This window comes from Vulpes lagopus, chromosome 3 (genome assembly GCF_018345385.1).
Source record: "Vulpes lagopus strain Blue_001 chromosome 3, ASM1834538v1, whole genome shotgun sequence".
NCBI lineage: Eukaryota > Metazoa > Chordata > Mammalia > Carnivora > Canidae > Vulpes > Vulpes lagopus.
In genome coordinates, this window is record NC_054826.1 from 82,064,181 (window position 1) to 82,087,020 (window position 22,840).

Sequence of the window (22,840 nt, forward strand, 5' to 3'; positions counted from 1 at the left end):
AATTTCTTTTTGCCTCTGAATGTACATGTACAGGGATGGACAAGTTTTCAAATTCATTGTCATCTGGCTGTTGTGGCTGATGTACATGGCTGCCAGTACAGTTGCTGTTGAGTGGCTTACTCCATTCCCAGCCCTCAAGTCCTCAAGCGCAGGGTGGGGGGCCATGGTGGCCCAGAAAAAGTGGAATGGGCCTTCTTCCTCTTTCTCTTCCTGTCTTGGAGTTCATGAAGGTTGTGTCTGGGAAGATCACACACGTGTGCATGTGCTTGTGTGCATACAAATGCACGCTGATGGCAGGTGCCATGTCCCTGGAGTGTAATGACTTAGACAAAACCCCCGGCGGTGGAGGAGGCCTAAAGGGCTGAGTAAACAGGGGTCTTCGCATTGCACACATTTGGGGCAAGGAGAAGCTGGAGCCTCAAATGATTTTAGAAACTACTTTCCAGACAGATGGTTTCAAGACACAGTGCAAAATTTAGAATCAATAATGCCAGATTAGCCACATGATTTATATAAAACCAACCACTACAGTTTTTAGATCATTTTTAGAGGAGAAACAATTTTGTTCAGTGTCCAAATGCAAAAAATAACCCTGTGGTTGTATGCTGGCAGCACATTTAAATAACTCCAGCATGAGATGTCACTTTAGGAATATTCTCTTAAATGGAGGCTAAGCCGGTCTTTTGCAAGAAATACTCTGATAGACAGCTGACTGGCTGAAGATCAGATTAACAAGTTTGTGTCTATTGGGGCACCTGGGTGGCTCAGTCAGTTAAGCATCCAACTCTTGGTTTCAGCCCGGGTCGTGAGCTCATGGTTGTGGGATTGAGCCCAGCGTCAGGTTCTGAGGCCCTGTGCTCAGCACATAGTCTGCTTGGGATTCTCTCTCCCCCCGTCTCTGCTGCTCCCCACTCCCTGCACTGACGCACCCTGTCTCCGAAATCAATCAATCAAGGTCATTTATTGTGAATATAAAGGTTGTGTGCCACAATGTAGAGAAAGTGTGACTGCGTTGCTGCCAGGCATGCAGGGCACGGGAGTGTATCCAATCCCATCGTCCCTTCTGTGGGCACACACATCCGTGCACGTGTGTGTAGGCACTCCCAGCATGCACGCCCAGGATGATTTTACTCTCTGACAATGCAGACCTGCATTCAGATCAGAGAACTTTGGCCTTACTGTTGACAGCCACAGCCATCCTCGTCTGCTCGCTCTGCACTGAGAACCAGGACGAGCAGTCGGGTCAGCGGGTGGAGAAGCAGCTCACGAGTCTCTAGCGGAGAACATGGGCCCGGAGCATTTGCACTTCTCATTTGTGTTACTGTTTCTCTCCCTATCAGGTTTCCAGCTCTGTCAGAAGATCCACTTTCTGTGGACACAGTGGCTTTCTGGATGTCTTGCTTCCAGATGCCCAAGGGGGTGGTCAGCCCACATCAGGCTGGGTGCTGCCAGCTGGTCGTCATCTGTCTGATTTAATTCAAAGAGATGCCCTTTGTGGGGAGGCCACGCTCACAGCTCACAGCTGGCCAGTCAGTGCTTGGGCTGGGCTGTGAAGTTGCCCAAGATTTCACGGGCTGCCAGCCAGGCGTGGTTCGGCCGACTCAGAGAACTGCAGGGTGCTGCTATCAGCTGCTCATTAGACCTGCATTTAAATTAATAATAACCAACTTTGCATCTCCAGGGATTGCTGATTTTAGAATAATGTACAGTGTCTCTGACTACAGAGCCCACCTATTATTAATTGGCAGTTCTTAGTTTGAAAGAAAAATAAAATCATTACCATCTACTTCCAAGGGGAAAGAAGTTCTGTGCGGTGCCCTCCCCGCCTGAATCCTAGGTACCACGAGGAACCTTGCCAGACTAGTTCGGAAACGACTATTTCTAACTGTCGTCTTTCCAGAAGGGATAGTTCCCCGGGTCGGTGACGGTGTTCCCCCTAGACTGTTGTCTCCGGGCCCCTTCACCCTCCCGTACATCCATAAGAAGCCAGGTTTCTGCTTTACCCGGTGACAGCCTTCATGTGGGGAAAGTCCCAGAACTTGTGTAAATGCCGTTCTCTTAATCAGGGATACAGCAGAACTCAATCACACACGGCAGTAACTGTAAACATTTTAATCCCAAAAACAAAGGGGTGTGCAAGTGTTGTGTGGCACAGTAAGGACTGCCTGGCTCGGAAAACAAGCGGACATTCTGCGCGTGGACAGGACCCCTGGGCTCGTGGGGACCCGCCTGACGGCGGTTGAGCGTCAGTGAGTCCGATGGCTTTCCAGGCTCCCGTGGGACTAGATTTGTGTACTCGGGTCGCCGGTATCGCTGGGTGTTCAGAGTGACTGCATGCACTACCACGTTTCTTGGAGTAAAGCTGCCACTGGTTTATACTTCACGTCTGCATAAATGCTACAAAGAGGTGAGGCTGCCCTTAGGCGTAGATTGATCCTACTGTGTTTGACCAGTGGATGGCAGGACACGTGCTGCTGTCCGTTTCTGGGACGTGGGTGACAGTGATGTGTAAGATGCCAATTGGTTAACATGCAGTTTTCTTCAGGGCAGGAAGGAGTTACTCAGGCGCTCTACTTACTCTAGTTGTTTTTAAGATATTACATGGCTTTTGTTAGAATTTGCAAATTCTGGAAGTTGTGCGTGCCACGCCGGGGAGCTCCGGGGGCAGCTTGGAGCGGTGTCGGGGAAGGAGGTGTGCTGTCAAGTGTCGTATCGTCACGGGAGAGTTGCTTCGAGAAGCTGAGGTGCAGGCACTGGTTTCCACAGCAGCTCTCGTGTCTCCCCAGCCGGGGCTCCTGGCCGGCCCCCGCCCCTACAGCTCATCGGACGCGCTCTGCTGCGAGGCCGTGTCGTCCAGACCCATGTCCTCCTGGCTGGCTCTCCTGCACAGCAGCCCCCCGTTCTCTGCCGCGGCCTCGGCCAGGCGGCGGTCGCGAAGCTGCCCCAGCTCGGTGGCCTCGGTGGGTTCACACGGCTCTGAGAAGTGCTTCCAGAGAGAAAGGAGAAGCGGGCAGGCTCAGCGAACCCGGGGGGCCACTCCTACTCCCCACCTGCTGCTGCGGGGCCTGAGCTAACCGGCCCGGGGGGCAGGTGTGGGGGTCCAGGGGCCTCGGCCCGAAGGAAGGAAGCCACGGGTCCACCGTGCTGGCTGGGCTGGGGGCTCTGGACACGGGGGCCTTTCCCCAGGGGATATGGACATGCCGGGCACCGGGGCCCTCGGCTAAGAGGTCACTGTGTGCCTGGGTGTCCTGAGTTCTGGCCAGTGTCGTGTCCCCCCCCCCCCCCCCGCCCCTGCCCAATGCACTGGCTCCTGGCAGAAGCACGAAGTCCGGCAGGTTTGTGCCCAAACAGTAACACAGAAGCCCTTTTATCCTGGGCGCACAGACTGCCAAGGACCTTATTGTCCTGAGGCAAAGAGAATTTGCCACCATCCCAGAAGCACACCCACAGACAGTATCTTAGTAGATTGGGGGACGGTAGGAGAAAAGTGTGTTTTGTGCATTTTTCAGAGGAAGTGAAAACATGGAGCGAGGTTTGTTTCCATGTACCTAACTAAACCTAGTTGAAGCTCCCGAAGCCAGCGGGCTGCTTGCATGGGGCCACTAGTGTGGCCTGGGGAGCTGCCCCGTGGGTGCAGCCCCCCTTGTTCACCTCCAGATAGCGAACCCCGAACCGGAGCCAGGCAGGGGCTCCATTTACCTACTCACTTTTTCTCTGACAAAGCTCAAGTGCTCCTCTCACATCAGCTAGCTTGGAGCTCTGGATGAGTAACAGTTTATGTGGGGCAAGTCCTTCAACCTCTCTTTTTCAAATGTTTAAATACATAAGAGCAGGAGGGCACCTGGGCAGCTAATCTGGCACTAGGACCCGGTGAGGGTCTGACTCCCCTGTTGACATGTGTCCTGTCCTCCCCCGCCAGGCCAGAGTGATGGCAAAAGGGATGAAGTAGGACCTGCTCCTGCTCTGTGGATGCGTGGAGAACATTCCTGCTCACATCCCCAGCCCAGGGCTGAGGGAACAGTGTTCTGCGGCCCCACCCACCCCGGCGTTACTACCTCCAGGACTTGTCCTGTGTATCTTATCTGCCTCTGAGCATGGCCAGAACACCCGCTGTCTAGCACTTCCTGCCGCCTGTCACCCTGGGAACCCTGTGGACAGGGCCGTGGGAGTCCACCGACAGACACCCACCTGCCCGGCCCGCCGACCCAGCCGCTTACCCGTGTGGCCTGGCTGGTGGCCCTGGCCGAGGGGCCCATGACGATGTTGACGCTGCTGGATGACTGGGTGTCGCTGGTGTTGCCCCCCTCCGCGGCAGACAGTCCAGAAATGACCAGAGCACTCGAGAAGCTCCTCTTGCCGAAGAGGAAGCTCAGGGTGGAGCTAGTGGACGAGCCCAGGCTGGACCTGATCAGCGCCTCGGCCCGTTCGCGGACGCTCAGGTGGCCTGTGGTGGTGACGGGTGGGGGCTGCGAGTGCAGGGACGCGGCCGAGGTGTGGAGGGAGAGCCGGCTGCCCGAGAGCCGCTGGGCCAACTCATGGACCGACGTGGACGTCTGCAGGAAGGCCTGGTGGCTTTCCAGGTTCGGGCCGGACGAGCTCAGCATGGCTGGCCTTTGACTTAATGCCCCATGTGCCTGGACGGACTGACTCCTGCCTTTCCTCCTGCCTTTAGAAGAAAGCACAACAGGTTGCCATAGCAGAGGTGCTTACCAACGTCAGGGGCCGTGCGGCGGGGCGGGCAGCCTGGGCCCTAGGAGCCCAGGTTGATCCACCGTTGTCAAGGCCGAGTTGGCCCCACTGGGGGCCCCAAGGACTGAAGGGCTTGACCCCAGGGCATCCCAAGGCAAGTGGGACATGCTGTCACAGGGAGGGGTGGCCAGGGCAGTTGATGCAAGTCCTGCTTCCCTGGGGGCCCCAGACCTAGGCGACCCAGAATGTACCAGCAGCAGAACCTGGTTCCTGCCACAGGACCTTGGTTCCTGTGCTCCTCTGATCAGCAGGCTTTTATCATTTTAGTTGCCTTAAAAAGGTGTATGTGTAGGGGGGGCCATATGCTGGTTGAGTCTTTGTTTTCCGCAAAAGTTTTCCCTTAAAATCAAGGTCTTAAGAAGCCCTCACAGGCCCCCATGGACGCAACTGGCCAGGCCCAGGCCTGCCCTGACATGCGCCCCAGCTCCCTTGTGCGGCCGCCGCTCCCCGCAGGCCCCCTCCTGGCCCAGCCCTTGCCCAGGCTTGCAAGACAAGCCGCTCTTGACAGAAGGGTTTGGGCTGCCCCAAGGACTTGGTCCTGCCCACACCCCGGGAGAGGAGCCTACTCTTGTGGCTTTAGAGGAGCACGAGGAGGATCGTGTGTGCTGGCTGCAACACTCCAGCTCTTAAGCATCGGTAATCACTAGGCTCTAGTTTTAATCTGTAACTTTGAAGGGAGCGACCAGTGACGGACGTCACAGTTCTACCAGCTGCCTTAGCGACATGTCTCCCGAAGCTGCTACAATTAGGCATTCACTCAATAAAAGCAGAGGGGGTGAAGGGGTGGGCCCCCTGAGGACGGTCCCGTGCATTTTCTCATGTTCCACCTCAACCCAAATCATTAATTGTGCATCTGGTGATTCTAAAATACTTACGTGTGTCTATGGAGGCCCCAAGAGGTGACATGAGAGAGGACTCCTTAGGGAACGTGTTAATATGGGGATCCCAGGGGTCCCCTCCAGCCCCGTGTGGACCTTAGTGCGGAGTGGGGTGCCCATTACCACGGATGTGCCCCACCTGGCCTCTCCTGCCTCCCTCCCGCCTGCTGGGTCACCGGGCGCTCCCCTCGGGGCTGGGATAAGTGTGGGCAGCCCCCTCCCCCAGAGCTGGGGCCCTTCTGGCCGATGGCTGCTGAAAAGCTGAGGGAGTTACTCCAACAGAGGAAAAAACAGAAAAGGGACCCTGACAGTCAGAATCGGCAGAGACCGCCCATTTGTTAGTTTATTTGGAGTTTGACAAGGCCGAACATCTGTCTGTGATTTATACTGTTGTGCTGATTGCTGTCCAAAAATACTCCCCATTCATCCGCAAGTCGGTGATTTTGATGCTGGATCGAGGACCACCCGCACTTGGTGGGGGACTTCTCAGCTAATTCCAGAAACCAGGGCACGCGTCAGAGGGGAAGGGGCTACATTCATTGCAAGACAGAAGTCCTTCCCCCATGGCCCCGCTTCAGGCCTTCTCAGAGCTATTTGCTGTGATTGTTGCTCCTGATTTTTTTCTAAATGAATTTTGCAAGCAGAGCAAGTCGGCAAACCATGCAAATGCATTTGTGCCACTCAGGATTGTTATTTTGTAATTTAACTTACTTTACCAGTTGCTTCATTATCAAATTACGAGTGTTTCCCGGGAAAACCTCCTTAGATCCGAGATTCTGAAATCCCGTATAAATGACCCTTCTGGGTTCATTAGGTTGGTACCTTTCCTTCACCGTGGCTGGTTCTCTGAGAGGTCGTGGTGCACCCTGGCCCACTGGAGGGTACAGTCTTCCTCTCTAGTCTGGGATGCACATTAGCCACGAATTCCTGCCTGCTTTCCGTAAGTAGGTCACCAGTCTCCCCCACGGGGACCAGGCCCCTTCCGGCTGGGACTCTACTCTGCAGCAAGGTGAGAGGACTGCTGGCTGTCGGGCCATAGTTGAGGCCGCACAGTGTGGTGGGGTGGGCACCCACAGTGTGGTGGGGACTAACGTGCAACACCGACCTCACATGGAGACCCAGAGCTTCCGAAATCCCCGAGTAGGAATAAAGTTAGCCCTGGACAGTTTAGTGTGGGGACAGGGCTTCTTTACCTTGGCCAGCACCATCTGGGGAGCTTAGACAATGCTTTGCCAAGGAGGTTGATACCGTGGGGATGCCCCCGCAGGCTGCCCCTGGGCCCTTACCATGCTGGGAGCTGGGACAGGGGTCCCCCTGCTGTTCTAGGCCATGGCCAGAGATCTGGGTGCAGGAGTAGCCTCCCCTTGACTGGCGAATGGCCTATAACTTCCCTGAGCTGGTGGGGCAGGCTCCTGGCTTCCCGTCCAGGCCCCTAGGTCTCCTCTTGGGTGGGCACAGAGGTGATTTAGCTGGGCAGAAGCCGCGGAAGCCAGCGGAGCCTCAGTACCACGGGACGGCCCTTCGGGAATCGGGCATGCCGGCCCGCTGGGAGCGGCGGGTGGTGGCTTCCCACCACTGGCTGCATCTCGTGCCAAAGATCAAAGATCTCAGCAGCAGGTGAGGGCTGCTCCGGGCAGGGCCGGCCAGCCGGGGTGTGGGGGCTGCCCCTCCCCACGAGGGGCTCCTTCTCAGGGCCTGCTGTCCCTGGGACCCCCTGAGCCTTATGGAATGGAAAATCTTGTGCCCTGAGCCCTCTCCAAGCTAGAACCCCACCCCCACCCCGAGTGCCCATGCCATCCACACATCCACACCAGCCGAGGAGGAGGTGGGTGGAAGGGGATAGTCCCTGGACAGTCCCCCCAGCCGGTGTGGCTCTCCCCTCACACCGTGTGCACTTGCGGGTACTTGCAGCCTACCAGGTGCCAAGGGGCCACAGAGTAGGAGCCTCAGGAAGTGCTCATCTTCCTGGGCTTGGGTCCTCTGAGTCCTGGGCTCCAACATGCTGCTTATAAGATGGAGGGTGTCTCTAACTGCTGAGGGACAGGGAGGTAAGACGAGAAGGTTCTGTCCTTGTACCACCCACCGGAGTGAGCAGGGGCAAGGAACCTCAGCCGAAGATGCCCAGTGTCCCTGTGTGGCTTTAACCACGGTGGTGGTAAGGAGGAGGTAACATTTAACTTTTCTAGGGGGCAGGAGGGGGAGGTGTCTGCATCCTGAGTGTGGGAGAGACAAGTTGTGTGTCGGCCGCCCCCGTGGACCGATACAGGTTTCCTGGGAGGGGGGAAGCCGCTACCCACCCCAAGAAGCAGTTGAACTGTCTTAAGTTAAAACGACACCACTCTGGCTGCTCGCTGGAAAGAGATTTATGATCCTGGGCGGTTGTCAGGGCCGTGGGGATGGCCAGCGAGAGCGGGGGAAGCAGGAAGGAGGTTCTCCCGGTGTTCGAAGTGGGGAGGGGGTGGCAGGCCTCGGTGCATCTCCCCTCTGCCCCCCGCCCTCCATCCCTCTGCCGGGAGCATCAGCCTGTGGAGCCCAGGGGAGACCCGGGGGGCAGTGGGGACAAGCCCGGCTTGGCTGCTTCGGGGAGCCCTGGGTGTGGGCCAGAGGGACAGTGGTAAGAGGAGCCCTTGCCAGCGTCCCGAGGCCGTCATGACGGGACTGCACATGGGGTGAGGGTGGCAGGTTCCGGGCCCGTCTTGCCTGGGTCTGAATCCCAGCTGGGTGACTCTGGGCAGTGACCTAACTTCATGCCCGTCTCCTCAGCTGCAAGGGGAGGACAGGAAAGGCCTCCGCCTTGGGTCACGGGGAGGACCAGTGAACCTGCACTTTGGAAAGCACGCAGGACCGCGCTGGGACATGGCAAGGGCTGGGGGACCGTTACTGATTATTACGCTTGTCACCGCAGCAGGGGAGCCCCCGATGTGACCTGGGTGGGCGGGCGGACAGCAGAAGGGGACGGCAGCAAGGCAGGTGGCTTCGAAGCCACTGGGGCGTGGCGGCCGGCTCTTCAAGCCCCTGAACGGAGGACTGCTGCTCTCAGAGCCCGAGGCAGCCTCGGCCTGCGGGGGGGGGGCTGGCGGAGCCCAGGCCCCTGGAGGGGGGCCCAGGCCTGCCTCGGCACCGTGTAGAGCACGGAAGGCCAGGCGTGACGTTGGTAGGAGCAGTTTTAAGGAGCAATAATGAAAATTTAACAGCTGGTTGGGGCTCTGGAAGATCCTGCTCCAACATCTGCCACAAAAGTCTGCATTTGCTGCCAGCTGCAGGCCTCTGGCTGTAAACGGGAAGAACATTCACTCCCCACGGTGTCCGGGTTCCGGGGAAAGGAGGAACACAGGCGTCTGCCAGGCCAACCAGCTTTGGCACCTTTTTACTCACAAAAGGAGGAAGTGGCTCCCGGAGCCCCAGCCTCATCCAGCACACCCACCTCCAACTCTTTAAGAGCTCGGCCTCCTCCAGCCAGATCCCCCCGACTCCAGGCTTCCCTGGTGCAGACAAGTCACCTGGACAGATGTGCCAGGCACGCAGCCATTCCTCCATTTGGAAGCTACCTTGCATTTTCCCATCCGGAAAAGCACTCCAGTGATTTTGAACCTACCATTCCTCATGCAGGAAAAACAAGTGCTCATGAAGCAGTAAGAAACTCCCAGCCTGAGAGTGATCAGCCTCTCTGCTTAGCTACCCGTCTCCCTCTCTCTCCCTGCCTATCTGCTTTCCTTCCTCGCTTGCATCTCTCCATCTCAACTACCTGGCCACCCACCGACCATCTGTATCTCTATCTCCTTATGTATATAGATTATTCTATCATCATCTATCTATCATCTATCTATCTATCTACCACCTGTCTATCGTCTTGCCTGTGGTTTATATAAACCTTGTTTCAGTTACACCCTCCACCTGGTGTGGGGCAGGGATTGTTCCTTGCTTGCTTACTCGGCGCAGAGCTGGCCTGTAGGACATGCATGAAGAGGCGCTGCGTGAAGGCTTCTGAACGGTGAGGAAGCACTCAAGCCAAAAGGTAGCATCACTCACAGGCTGCGAAGGGCAAAGCCAGGCACTGAGGCTGGTAGGAACCAGGACAGAGCATCCGCCTCTCCTGCCTCCAGTCACCTGGCAGTCCTCTGTGAGGCCTCCATGTCACCTTTCCTCACTCAGTCACCCTCAGCAGAGTGGGTTCCAGAACCTCATCCATCTGAATGAGCCTAACTCATTGGTGGCCATTAGTTTAAAAGTGATTCTAAAGTTTAAATCCATCCCAGATGTGGACCAATGCAGCTCCTCCATCCCATCTGCTGGCATCCCTTATCCCCTCTTGTCCTCTGAAATGTCAGGTGAACACGGGGGAGATGGGAACCAGAGAGAAGCAGGAATGGGGGAACAGGAAGCCTGTCTGCGCACCCCACAGATTCAGAGAGGGACGTGGCTCCACTCTCAGAAGGATGCACATGCCAGCCCGGATCAGGAGCTACAACACTGCCAGACACAGAAGGCACATGATCCAATGGCCACTGAAGGTGTGAGAGGTGGGATGGCAGGAGGTGGCCAGTGAATGGACTGACGGAGAGATGGCTGGCCAAGGTAATAGACAAGAAATGGATAAAGGATAAAAGCTGAGTCTAACAGAGATTTTTTTTATGAGTAGAACCTACAAGAGTCAGTAAATCTGGGGTATCCTTTGGTCCAATCTTGATTTTATTTCTTTCTTCGAGAAGGAGCTCTTGGAAGTTAGAATGACAGCATAACCCGCAGCCTCAGTCACTGGAACCAAAGGAGCTCCCATCAGTAACTGTGAGGCCCTGCTGTACCCACCTGTCCTCTGTGTCCCTTCATGGGGTGACCAGTGGTGGGTCCCATCTTTTCTGGGCTGCTCTGTACTGCTCTCCTGGCTCTCGCCACTTGGAGCCTGGCCTCCGCCTGCAGACGGAGCAGACCTTCTATCCACATCTTCAATGTGGCCAGCCCCATGCTGGCCAGAATCACAGCCCTTCCGCACCCTGTGAGGAGAGAGGAATCTCCAGGACTCCCATCAGACGTTTCTACCCCTTCAGGGGCCCCCATGCCCATGTGAATCAGGGTGGAAGACCGCATTCTGCGGGTGAGCAGCACAGCTGGGATGCTGGGGGTGGGGGGAGAAGGGGGTTCTGCTCCCCAAACTCCAGTATCTGGTAAATGAATAAACCCACCAGGATGGATAAGCTACAGCCCTGACCTTCTGAAAGAACCCTGGGCTCTGAGGTCTGAGATACAGAGTTCTGCCGTTCTCTGGCCAAACCTCCTCGAATTCATTCCAGCTAAGCAGGGACATTTTTACAAGCAGGTCAAGGGGCTTATTGGATGAGAGCCATGTGCTGGGGAGCTCAGGCCTGGTCTCCGGGCCAGATGTGCAGCAGTTACTCCCGCAGACCCATGACCTCTGTCGCTCTGCAAGGAGGCGAGCCAGACCTCAGCCTGGGCAAGTGTGAGGGGCACAGATCCTCCTCTGTGTGAGGTTTCCTCGGACTCATCATCATCTGAAACTGTTTGTGGAAACAAATGACCTGTTAGGCCACTTGGGAATAGCAGTTTTAATCATACAAGGAAACGTCGGTCAACAGTGAAATTCTAGCCAGAAGTGGGGAGCTCTCCACGCCTCACCGCACCACCCCTGGCCGCATCTGGATGAAGGCCTGGGTGAGGAAGACCTACCTTAACCACTTGGTTCGGAACCACGTCCTGATGCTGTCCAGAGTGACGGGGCCACTCCAGACACTCTGCAGCTGCCTGTGGGTCCCTAGATAGGATGTGGTTAGTGGAGACACATACATGGGGTACCCCAGAGGCTGGTCACAGGAGGAATTAATCAAGTTTCGGAGGACCTGTTTGTTGTTCTGGATGCTTCCACGCTCTGGGTTGCGGTTGCGAAGGAAGATGAGTTCCTGCTGCTGCCCTGCCCAGAGGCCACGGACACATTCTTTGTTAACCTGTAGGTCGGGGAATGGGCAAGGAGAAGAGCAAATGATGGTGCATGTTTTCAGTTTGATGCTTTTTTAGCCTATAGACCATGAGCAGGGCTGTGCTTCTGATCATCTCCGACTACACCCCTCTGGCCTAACACCATTTTCATGGGCAGGCCGGAGGAGCAGTCCTATGAGGTGAGGGGGGTGCCACTCCCAGGGGGAAACAGGGCAAATAAGGAAGCTGTCTGGCAGTTTGAAGTGATACAAAGAGAAGAAATACTGGTAAGAAAGACCCTAGGTCCAAGAAGAGATTATTAAAGTTCTGGAACTTTGGAGAACAAGAAAGTGTTTACAAATAAGCTGGGTCCTGAGCCTCATCTACATGTGTGTCTACCAGGACTTCTTGCCAAAGCCCTTGCCTCCACACTGGTTCTCAAGGGCGTGAGTGACCCCAGCCCTGAGGCCCATCTCTGCTCCTCTGAGGCTGTGTCCCAGAAAGAGATGCTGGCGCATGGGTGCGGGTGCCAAGCAGGGGGCAGGGCCACTGTACCTTGATGACCTTGAAGCTCAGAAAGCTCCTGTGGAGCATGATGACCTTGTACTCATCGGCGCCCTCGTCCACCACATGCCGAAGGGTGAGCAGCTCCTCCTTGTTGGACAGCACGGCGCCCCTCCAGGCCGGGTCACCCTCGTGGCAGATCACTACTTTCTTCTCAAAGGACTGGATGGCCTCATAGAGGACCCCTGGGTCTTCATACTCATCGGGGCAAGTGAACTGGTCCTGGCAGAAAGAAGTCCGTCTGTGGGCTCGGGGAGGGCCAGAGAGCTGACCCGTGGGTGAATGTGTGGATGGCGACTTGGCCAACGACCCGAACAGTCAAATCCACTTTCACATGGGCTCTCCTTCCATACCCTGTCCGAATCCAGACCTGGGTAGGGGGCACCTCCTCGTCCCGCTGCCCCGACTGGTGGTACAGGCCCTGGGAAACAGCTTTGTGCCTGGGGTTTGGGCACTTGAGCTGTCATTGTCTCTGGTCAGTTCTCCTTTCCTGTCCTAGCGGGGGATCGCCACCTTCTAGCCAATCTTGAGGGCTAGTGGCCACTGGCTGATGTCAAGACTATCTAGATGGCCTCCATGTTTAGTTACCTAAGTAACACACCCACTCACAAATGCCATGCCAAGAAAAGGGACCTGAAAGTTCTTTTTTCCCCCTGTTTCAGATCTATCCTTTAAAAAAAAAAAAAAAAAAAAAGGATTTATTTATTTATTTAATTTACCTGGTGAAGCTTCAGGGACATCCTGATGGCCGGAGCCACCACTTTATGCAGAAGGTCCATGTCGGCAAATACCCACTCGTCGCGGGCTGTGATCCTGAAGTCACCTTTGAAGAGGGCGTGGAGGCCATACAGGAAGGAATCCAGGCTGTAAAGCAAAGCCCGAATGACCATCGGGTTACACTGAACAGTGTTTGGAAACCTGTCACTCTGAGCAAGGCCTGTGCCTCCCACCTGTCCAGCCTCTAATAGATGACCAAGGTGGGGTGCTCCCACACCCGGCCAGGGCCCCTGCACCCACACCCTCCTGACTAGCTGTGGGTGGGATGGCCAGCCTCAGTGCCAGCCTCCATAACCTGGGGGGTGGGGGAGCCACCCGACCACTTGTGCTTGATCTCAGGTCCTGGTCACCGTGGGCCTCCACGTGCAGCGGCCTGTCCCAGGACTCCCAGGGGTGTCCTCCTTAGGGGGTGGCTGACGGGGCCACCTGCCCAACAGCCCAGGGGCTCACGTTCCTCTCCCGCTACAGGGTGGAGAGGAAAAGGATGGAGCCCAGTGAAATCTCAAGTTGGTCCTTTGGATTCTGCGAGCTCCTCCCTGGCCAGCGCCACCCTGCAGCGAAGAGAGCTGGAAGAGGCGCAGCGGGGGTTACAGTGACTGACTGGAGCGTTTCTCAGGATTATCCCGGTTTCCGAGTTTCTAGGTTTTTCCCACGCTGCTTCCATTTCCTGCACATAATTGAGCATTGCTGGGATGGGGAGCACGAGAGTCTACCCAGGAGAAATCTTCTGCGGTCTGGGCGCTTTACATTTTGGATGAACCTGGGTTGGAAGGCAACGGCTCCTGTACGATGGGAACAGGAGGAGTTGTTCTTCCTTCCTTCTTTATTTCCAGTAATACGCTCAATCACAGCCGCTTCTAACAACCCTGGCCTCTCACATCCCTGAGAGGTAGTTATGAGGTGAGCACAAGCAACAGCAGCCCTGATAGTGCTGAACTGGGACAGAATGAGCAGGAAAATTGTGTGAGAAGGAGAATCTCTGAGGATGGCTGCTCATAAGGATTTAATGAGTTGGCTCACTGAGCAAGCCTTTGATTCAACACAGCACATTAGTCCTGCACGTCAGGGAAATAGTTCCACTGATTGCTATTTTAGCATTTCGTTGCAAAATGTACCACTATCATTAATTTCCTTCTGGAATTCTCTTGAGAGGGATGCCGAGGCTTCGAGTCAGAGCAGACTATGGGAAACGGAAGCAGCCAAGGTCCAGGCAGGTGGGGCTTGGGGTGGGATGGCCTGAGGAGCCCAGAACCTTCCAGAAAGAGTCCCAGGAGGCAGCCTTCCCAGAAAGGCTCCCCCCTCACAGAACAACGGAGACTTCCTGGGGCCGGGAGCTTTGGCGACTACCCGGGAGGCAACGAAGGAGGAGATGCAAGACCGAAGGCCCGGCTGCGGCAGGGCAAATGCCAAGTGCGGAAGCTTTGCAGTAACGAGTACTACCTGTTATCAGCTGAAAACATCAGAAGTGCCCCTGTCATCAGGTGGGGGCTAGGTGCTATGAAGGAACAGCAAAGTGGCAGGACATGGGTGGGTTTTATTCTGGAAAGCATTAGGAATGCCAGGCTGCTTGCATATACAGGAAGACAAAATGCTCCTCCAAGACGGAGGGGTGGGGATGGTGGCAAAGGAAGACCAAGGGGCTCGCCCAGGGACCCAGAGCAGCAAGGAGTTGAGGGTGCGGGGCTCTGGTCTGCTCAGCACCGGTGCAGGGCAACCACAGACTGCTTACTTATCGGGAGGGGAAATGCAGCTTCCGAGGGAAGGGCCCCAGCAACAGATGCTTCACTTGTCATTTCTCATGTCTCGGAGAAAATGAACTGTCGCACTTAATGCTGTTCCTTTTAAATGATTCCCAATGTAAAAAACAGAGCCTGAACCAGAATTCCACTGAATTGGTGGTATTATCCCTAGTACCTTAAAGGTAAAGGTATCCTGAAAGAAAGGTGTTTCATTATCCTTAAGAGAACGAAGAGCAGGAAGGCACAGGGATGCGATGAGCAGGGGAGGCCCTGAGCGGCAGAGGGAGCCAGGGCTCTGGGACACCTGGGGCACGTTTCTGACTGGGAGCTTTCTGGTCCTTTGTCTTTTAAGATTTCACTGGGAGATGACAAGCTCCCACCCCCAAGCCAACAGCTGGAGCTGTTGCCTTCATGGGGACTGAACAGCCACCCCCCACCCCTGCCTCCTGTGCCCCACCCCCCACCTGGGATATTAGTGGCCTAGATTGCCTCATCCTGTCCTGCCATAGAGTTTGTTGGCCACGCAATCACCCACTCAGGGGCAACTGCAACCAGTTGTGTGGGATTAGGTCAGGGACAGGGCAGAGCAGGTGCCACAGGTGTATAGTAGTGTGTTACAGAAGCAGAACCACACGTAGAGAACCAAAGACCACACACGGGGCAGCCAGGGTCGCTCAGTGGTTTAGTGCCGCCGTCAGCCCAGGGCGCAATCCTGGAGACCCAGGATTAAGTCCCACGTCGGGCTCCCTGCATGGAGCCTGCTTCTCCCTCTGCCTGTGTCTCTGCCTCTCTCTCTCTCTCTCTCTGTATCTCTCTCTGTGTGTGTGTCTCTCATGAATAAATAAATAAAATCTTTAAAAAAATATTAAAAAAAAACCCAAAGACCACACACGGCGAGATGTGCAGGGGCTACCGTGGCACAAGATGTGTGCTCATAATTCAATAAAAACAGCACTAGAAAGATATTGCTCCTTAATCTGATGAGTAGCTTGAGTGCATTTTCTTTTTAATGGGAAAGAGTGGGTATGTATTGCTTAGGCTGTCACACCATGCTACTCGACCTGAGAACAAACCTAGCATCCTGGCCTTCCACCCAGCTCCGTTAGAGGGACCGTGTCTGCACTGCTTCTGGCCTGGCCCTGAGCTCCTCTCCTAAGGTCAATCCACACTCCACAGAGCTCGGATGGGAGCCATGGTCTTGCCTTTCTCACTGAGAAGTGCGTGTGTGTGTTAGAACAGATGTTCCTGCCTTTGCCTCCGAGTGACTCTGTAGCCTGAGCAGAGGCCAACAACCATAAAGCTGGGTCTCAAATGATTCTCTGATTGCCCGAATTCCTGCTCTTGTCTTTCTGGTTCCTGCCTTAGCTTCCTGTGAATAATGACATGGCTGCTGGTGACACACATAGATGAGAGCCTGGGGTTGTTAGTACTTAAGTACCGTTGCTCACAGCCCCTCTAGAAAAGGCTGTTTTCTGGCTCGAGGCTCTGGCTGTCGCCTGCAGAGCCCGTCACTGCTGGCACGCTAGCTTGCGCTCGGCCCGAGGCTGACACTTTCAACTGGTCCTGCTCATTTCAGCGCACCTCTCCATCACCTTTCACAGCAAGGACCATTTGAGGATGACTGGTTGAAGCAAAGGCTATTTGTTTTCACCGTCTTGTAACCCTTTCTTTATTCACAGAGAAGTCCTCCTGGCTCTATTCTAGTCCGAGGTTGCTTATACCCCTCTGAATCCTACTTTTATCGACATCACTGACTGGCTCAGCCTGGCTCAGCCTGGCTCTCACCTGTACCCTCTCTCACCTCTCTCAACTGCTAGCATGTTTGGTCCTGAAGGATACTTGGAGACCTTTTTGTATGTCACAACTGTGCTGGGGCAGGGCGGGAGTGCAGGTGGTGGTGTGCTCTGGCACCTGGTGGGAAGAAGTCAGGCAGATCTGCTGCTACAAAGCATAGGCTGGCCCCCATGACAAAGAACCATGCGGCCCAAATGCTCGCAGTGCCTGTGCTGAGAAGCCCGTTCTTTCTGAGACAAAGCACCAGGGGAGGTTACAGATTTTCAGTTTTGGACAATGGGGTCATTATCTTGAATCCAGGCGTAAGGAATTTTAGGGCTCGGGCGGGAAACAACTTCAATGCTGGGACAGTTCCTGCAGGACTCACAGTGGGCTCTCCAGATGACTCCAATGACTGATGGGTTCATTTTCACTCCCTTCCAAACAGGCCCACGTACTGGGTGTTCACAGACCAGCCCTGCACAGCCTTCTGCTGCAGCGCAGCGCAGTAAATGGAGAGCTTGTAGAACATATGCCAACAATTAGGTGTGATTTGCAGGCTGGGTTTCCCTGCGTTTCCTGATTAGTAACGGAGCTACGCAAGGAGCTGCGCCAGTCTACTGCGGCCAGTATTCCAGGCTCCGAGAGCAGGTCCACTCTGGGGCACAGCAAGCCTTACGTGAGCTGTACTCTGTCTGTGCAATTTAGCACTCTGCCCAGCTAATTCCACTGCGCAGCCACGTTCTCCTGCTGAAGCTCCCCCCACCCCACTACTGAACAAGAATCATCTTGGTGACTGGCACCACCTCGAAGCAACTAGAAGTACGAGAAAAGGAGGTTAAGGGACATCTGTGGGGCTCAGTGTTTGAGCGTCTGCCTTTGGCTCAGGGTGTGGTCCTGGGGTCCTGGGATCGAGTCCCACATCGGGCTCCCCATGGGGAGCCTGCTTCTCCCTCTGCCTATGTCTCTGCCTCTCTGTGTGTGTCTCTCATGAATAAATAAATAAAATCTTTTTTTTTTAAAAAAAGGTTGATTGACTGCTTCCATTTTTCTGATGGTTTGTAGATTACTAAGCGCTTTCCATCCCATGAGCTCATCTCATTCTCGTGGGTGCCTGCACAAGATATACTATTTTAGCCCTTTCCTATGAGAAGAAACAGGCCAAAAAGGGACAAGAAAAAGAGTAAGATGTGTGGGGAACAAAGACTCAGTATCTCATCCCACTGAAGATGCGTCAGAGCATAGCCACAGCTGCCTTCTGGCTACCCACCTGTCCAGGAAACCCAGACTTGCTTTGAGAATGTGTAACTGGAGCCGTCTTCTTACGGACAAGCCTAGAGGCTGTGCTGGGATGAACTAACTCTTGAACTCACCCCCACCTCACCCTCCTGGGGTCGGTCACCTGCGATTTCCACAAGTTTAATTTGGTGTATCTACTCTGCACACACCCTGAACTGATAGAGTATTAAGAGTTCTTTCATGCACGCTTCATCCAGGAAGCTCTAAAATGGAGCCAACCCTTGGTGTTGGTTCTCTGGTAGAGGGCACTCTGAAAGAAAGTAGCAGGGTCCCTCAGGTAGGACTAAGGTGCTTCGCTTGGTTTTAGAGTTCAGGTACCACATAGAGAGGCAGCATATGGCCCAGAAGAGCTGGAGGGATGGGAGCCAGAAACCTAAACCCACGCTTCCATTTGGCTCTGATATTTGTTGATATTGGCAAGTCCCTCGTCCTCATTATCATATCTTTCTTTCTGTGTTCCTCCTTAAAATCAAGCTTGTCCAGGGACACGTGGAGGCTGGATGAGGGGCTTGCTACGATCTCTGTATATCGAGGACTGGGTGCATAAGTGTGGTTTGAGGACAATGGACATGGGTCTGTGAGAAGAGGGACAAATACACTCCAGTGTCCAGCATTCCTCTGTCCTCCGGGATCCAGGCCTGAGTCCTGAAAGACACAGAAGATGTCTCTCTCTCTTGATTGAAGGCACTCAGAGTGCAAGGTGGAAGCAACTCCCTTCAGAGAGGGCCTGGGCCAGCAGGACAGGCAGGGTGCAGCCCAGAGGGTAGAGCATCCCTGGGCATGGACCACTGTGAGCTTTGGGAACTGTCCACAAAGGAAGCTTAACGGTGTGAGGAGGGAAAGGTGGGTGCTATGGAATAGCACAGCCACCTCAGGGATGCGGGCCATTGAGGAATTCCTATGGAGTAGAAGGGGTTAATGGTGGCACAGAGTGGTGGTCAGGAGTGGGACTCTGGACACTGGTCAGGCCTCCACCGTGGTGAAACACTTATGCCAGTCACTTCTCTGTGCCCTTGTTTTTCCAGCTGTTAAAATGGGGCCAGTGACAGTACCCACTTCATCCTTTCTCAAGCCTCCACGGAAGATAAAATGCGTGAACTCGAGTCAAGCTCTGAGCACTGTCCCCAGTATGTATGCAGGGGGCACATCGTAAGTGTTCGCTGCCACCTTTAGTCGCATTTTAGTGTAAACTTCAGATATAAGCCAAAGGATGCTTATGCTACAGAATCCCACCTAATAACTGGAAAGCAAGTGTTGTTATTTCAAATATAAATCCCAAATAAATTATGAAATGCTAATTCCCAAGTGAGAAATCATTAAAAGGCAAGCTCTGATGAAAAGCTTTTTAAAAATACATTTGACTTCATGATGTTCTAACACTCAACACTTCTGTGCTCCTGAGCCTCCATATCGATGAGTCATCTCCCATTAGTCAGTGAAAATGCTTTGGGAGGCCGACCTCGGGACCCAAGGAATCAGGCACATGGTGGCCCTTCAAAATCAAAAGTAAGTTTCCCGACCCAGTTCCTGGAGATCCTCAGTTGGTGGTTTGTGAGGGCGCCTAGAGTTTATATTCTGATCAAGCTGCCCAGGTAATCCTGAGATTTGGGGATCAGGGGACCAGAGAATCTGAGTGTCTCCTAAAGACGTCCAGCTGTGTCAGAAAAGCTGTGGAGTGGAACCCATCCACCAGGCCAAGGTAGAAGAAGAACTTCCTGTGCAGTCTTACAATTTAAGGTCCCAGAAATGCTTGCTCCTTTTTCTAGGTTATAAATTCATTCCTATGCTTTAAACTTATAGTTTTTTTTTTACATGCTCTGAGACTTTTATTTGAGCTGGATAACCTGATTTTAATCAGGATCTTGCATCATGTTTACTTTGCCTATTTCTCGCCTAGATTCTGGCTTCCAAGTTTCCAACAGGAGAAAGTGGAACTCGATCTTGTCAACAAGATGATCCTGTATGACATCTGACCCTAGTTTGGGCATCATCTCCAAAGGAAGCTTGGGAGAAGAAACAGAGATCATGTCCTGGATTTCTGAGGAACGCTGTTTCCTCTATCCACTGTGGGTGAGAGAGATGTGCAAATGGCAGATGTGACCTCAAATCACAAGAGTGACCCACCATAAGGTCACATATCAGAGCTCTCAGTCTCCTGCACAGGGCTTGGCACAGCACACTATGGCTGGCTTGTTTGCCAACCATTTTTCAAGACTATGTTGATCTTGGGGTTCTCTATTCTCTTGGAACCCTAGTCTACGCCGAGAGATAGTAAAATTTCATTTTCATTTGCTTCTTCAAGCAAACATGGTGCTGCTGTAAAATGCAACCATCTTCTCACCTTTATCTCTTTAAATGGAGCATCAGCCAGGATCCACTCACCACCTTCCACGGAAGACAGCAATCAAGCTATCTTTTAGCTTGGGATCAGTGAAACTATTTTGACTTCCTGCTAAAGTATATCTTTATGGATGTGTGCCTTTCTTCAGCAGGAGACGTAGTTCTCCAAAGAAGATGGGCCTCAAACTCCAAATCTAAAAAAATTATCCATATTTGCTTGGTATGTCCATATTAACTCATTCTATCTCCAAAATACATGGGCATTTTAAGACACTGTATAAACTTGTGCTCTTTGCTTGCTTGCATTCAGCTTATCATTTACGATGATTCTCTATTTACTCATTCTCCCTAATTTTGCATATACATATTTTTATTTCTTGAGGATTGTCTCAGTGCCATGTCACTGTTGTAAAGTCAAAACATTTCCCCAACAAATCCATCTAATAAAGCAGAGCTGTGACTTATGCTAGCCTGCTGTGTAAGATATCTCTAGGGAGTTACTGTTTAAAAATCATTTGTTAACTCTTTATCATTAAATATGTGAGAATGACCTGTGGGGTCTTATAAAGTACACCTAAAGGCATATTCCTGATTTTAAAATTATGTAAGGGTAGATTGCACACACATACACACACACAGAGGTCATGGGCTACACATACTTTGAACATAAGTGTAACTATGTATACTAAATATTAGCAAGTTGTGGGGCGCACCTGGGTGGCTCACAAACTCACAAACTCAGTTAAGTCTTTGACTCTTGATTTCAGCTCAGGTCATGATCGCAGGGTCATGAGATTGAGCCCCACATCAGGCTCTACACTGGGTGAGAAGCCTGCTTAAGATTTTTTCCCCCTTCTCCCTCTATGCTCCCTGCCCCTTTTCTAAAAAAGTTAGCAAGTTGAATTTATCATTATATAAAAAGATTATCATATCATGACTAAATAAAGGTTATCTCAGAATTTTAAAGATCTTTTAACACGAAGAACTCTATTAACGTAACTTGTTACATTAATAGATTTAAGGAGAAGCATATCATCTGAATGTGTGCCCCACGTTTTAAAATAATTCAACTTCCTTTCCTGATAAAAGTTTTATTTAGCAAGCTAGGAAGAGGAGGAAACTCTCTGACTTGATAAAATGGTCTATTACAAATGGCAGATGTGACCTCAAATCACAAGAGTGACCCACCATAAGGTCACATGTCAGAGCTCTAAAACAAACCTTACATTTTAATGCTAAAATATTATTCTTGTTCTCTGTAATGTGGATTAAAGTAAGGATGCTGTGGGAGGCAGAAAAATGTGCCCCCAAAGATGTCCATATCCTAACCCCTGGAAGTTGTGAACATGTTACCTTCAACAGCAGAAAGCATTTTGCTGATGTGATTAAATTAAGAATTTTGAGATGGAGACATTATCCTGGATTATCTGAGGGGGCCCAATGTACTCACAAGGATCCTTATAAATGAAAGAGGGAAGGAGGAGAAGTAAAGTTTGAATCAGACAGAGATCAAAAGAAGCTGAATTGCTAGCTCGAAAGATGGAGGAAGAGACAGCCTCTAGAACAGGGAACAGACTCTCCTCCTCAGAGCCTCCCGAAGGAATGCAGCCAGACAGATACCCTGATGTTAGCCTAGTGAATCCCATTTTAGACTTCTGACTTCCAAAATTGTAAGATAATTTATGTTGCTTTAACCCACCACATTTGTGGTAATTAGTTACAGCAATAATAGGACACTAGCACAGACTTCCAACATTGCCCTGGAGGTCATAGCCAATGTAATAAGAAAAAGAAGTGAAGATAAATATTGGGAAGAAAAAGAGCCGTAACTGTCATTATTTGCAGACAGTTGTTCCTACCAGAAAATCAAAGAGGATTAATTGGAATATAACAGAGTTCAGTAGGGGTGCTCAAAGTGAGATCAAATAAAAAGATAAGTCACTTAGCTGTATTCCTGCATCAAGAATGTGCCAGGAAAGAAAGGTTCTATTCCCCATAACAATAAACCTATAAAAATATCTAGAAATAATCCATCAAGAGATTGCACATCTCAAAAAAATGATAAAAGTTTACTGAAAGACATTTAAAAAAACAGAATGATCACAAAGATGCACCATATTACTGAGTGATGTTTGTATTTTTCTCAATAAGCAAATTCAATACAACATCCATCAAAATGCCAGCAAAGCTTTTTATAAAATTGATTCTAAATTTCACCTGAGGAGAATATGAGCAAGAATAGCACCCACCACAAAAGGACAAGAAAAAAGCCAAAATAGGGGGACTAGGCTTATCAGATCTCAAAACAATGTATCACTCTAGGAAACCCAGCAGCGTGGTTTTGTTATAAGAATAGAGAGATTGATCATTTTAACAGACATAAATCCAGCAACGTCCCACCTATGAATGGGAATGTAGCATATGACATTAATTGGTATTTCAAGTTAGTGGTGTTTTTAACTAATTGACTGAATCACTAATGAGAAGCTACTTAGCAAAGGGTATTGGACTATTAGCTATTCATTGGGGGGAAAAATGGATCCCTACCTCCCATCATGAATGAAAATATATTCTACTTGAATTTGTTGGGAGCCAGTAGTCTAGCAGGCTCCTTCTGCAACATATCCTACTGGCTTCACCAAGAAGGCAAGGCCTGGGCCATTCCCCAGGGCTATGATTGCAGTGAGTATCCTTGAATGATGAAATGACATATCTCTCTGCTACAAAACTGCTGGTTCCCTGAGCTAAGTGCTCTTCTCCTGTCATGGAAAATGGTGCTCTGCATCATCCCTG

General features: G+C 52.2%; 1 protein-coding gene across 4 annotated transcripts in view; it reads right to left on the reverse strand.

The window, feature by feature from the left end:
• Positions 1 to 488: 488 nt before the first annotated feature.
• Positions 489 to 22,840, reverse strand: part of PCNX2 (pecanex 2) — a 300,858-nt gene continuing 278,506 nt past the window's right edge. For 3 of the 4 annotated variants that reach the window (XM_041748906.1, XM_041748907.1, XM_041748905.1), the window contains 6 exons: positions 12,839 to 12,983; positions 12,111 to 12,341; positions 11,310 to 11,584; positions 10,434 to 10,618; positions 4,218 to 4,666; positions 489 to 2,986 (listed from right to left, as the gene is read on the reverse strand). In XM_041748906.1, coding sequence (XP_041604840.1) covers positions 2,813 to 2,986; positions 4,218 to 4,666; positions 10,434 to 10,618; positions 11,310 to 11,584; positions 12,111 to 12,341; positions 12,839 to 12,983 — 1,459 coding nt within the window. In that variant the 3' untranslated portion in view covers positions 489 to 2,812. Of the gene's footprint in view, positions 2,987 to 4,217; positions 4,667 to 10,433; positions 10,619 to 11,309; positions 11,585 to 12,110; positions 12,342 to 12,838; positions 12,984 to 22,840 lie in introns of those variants that run through there. The other variant, XM_041748908.1, reaches the window with a different exon arrangement.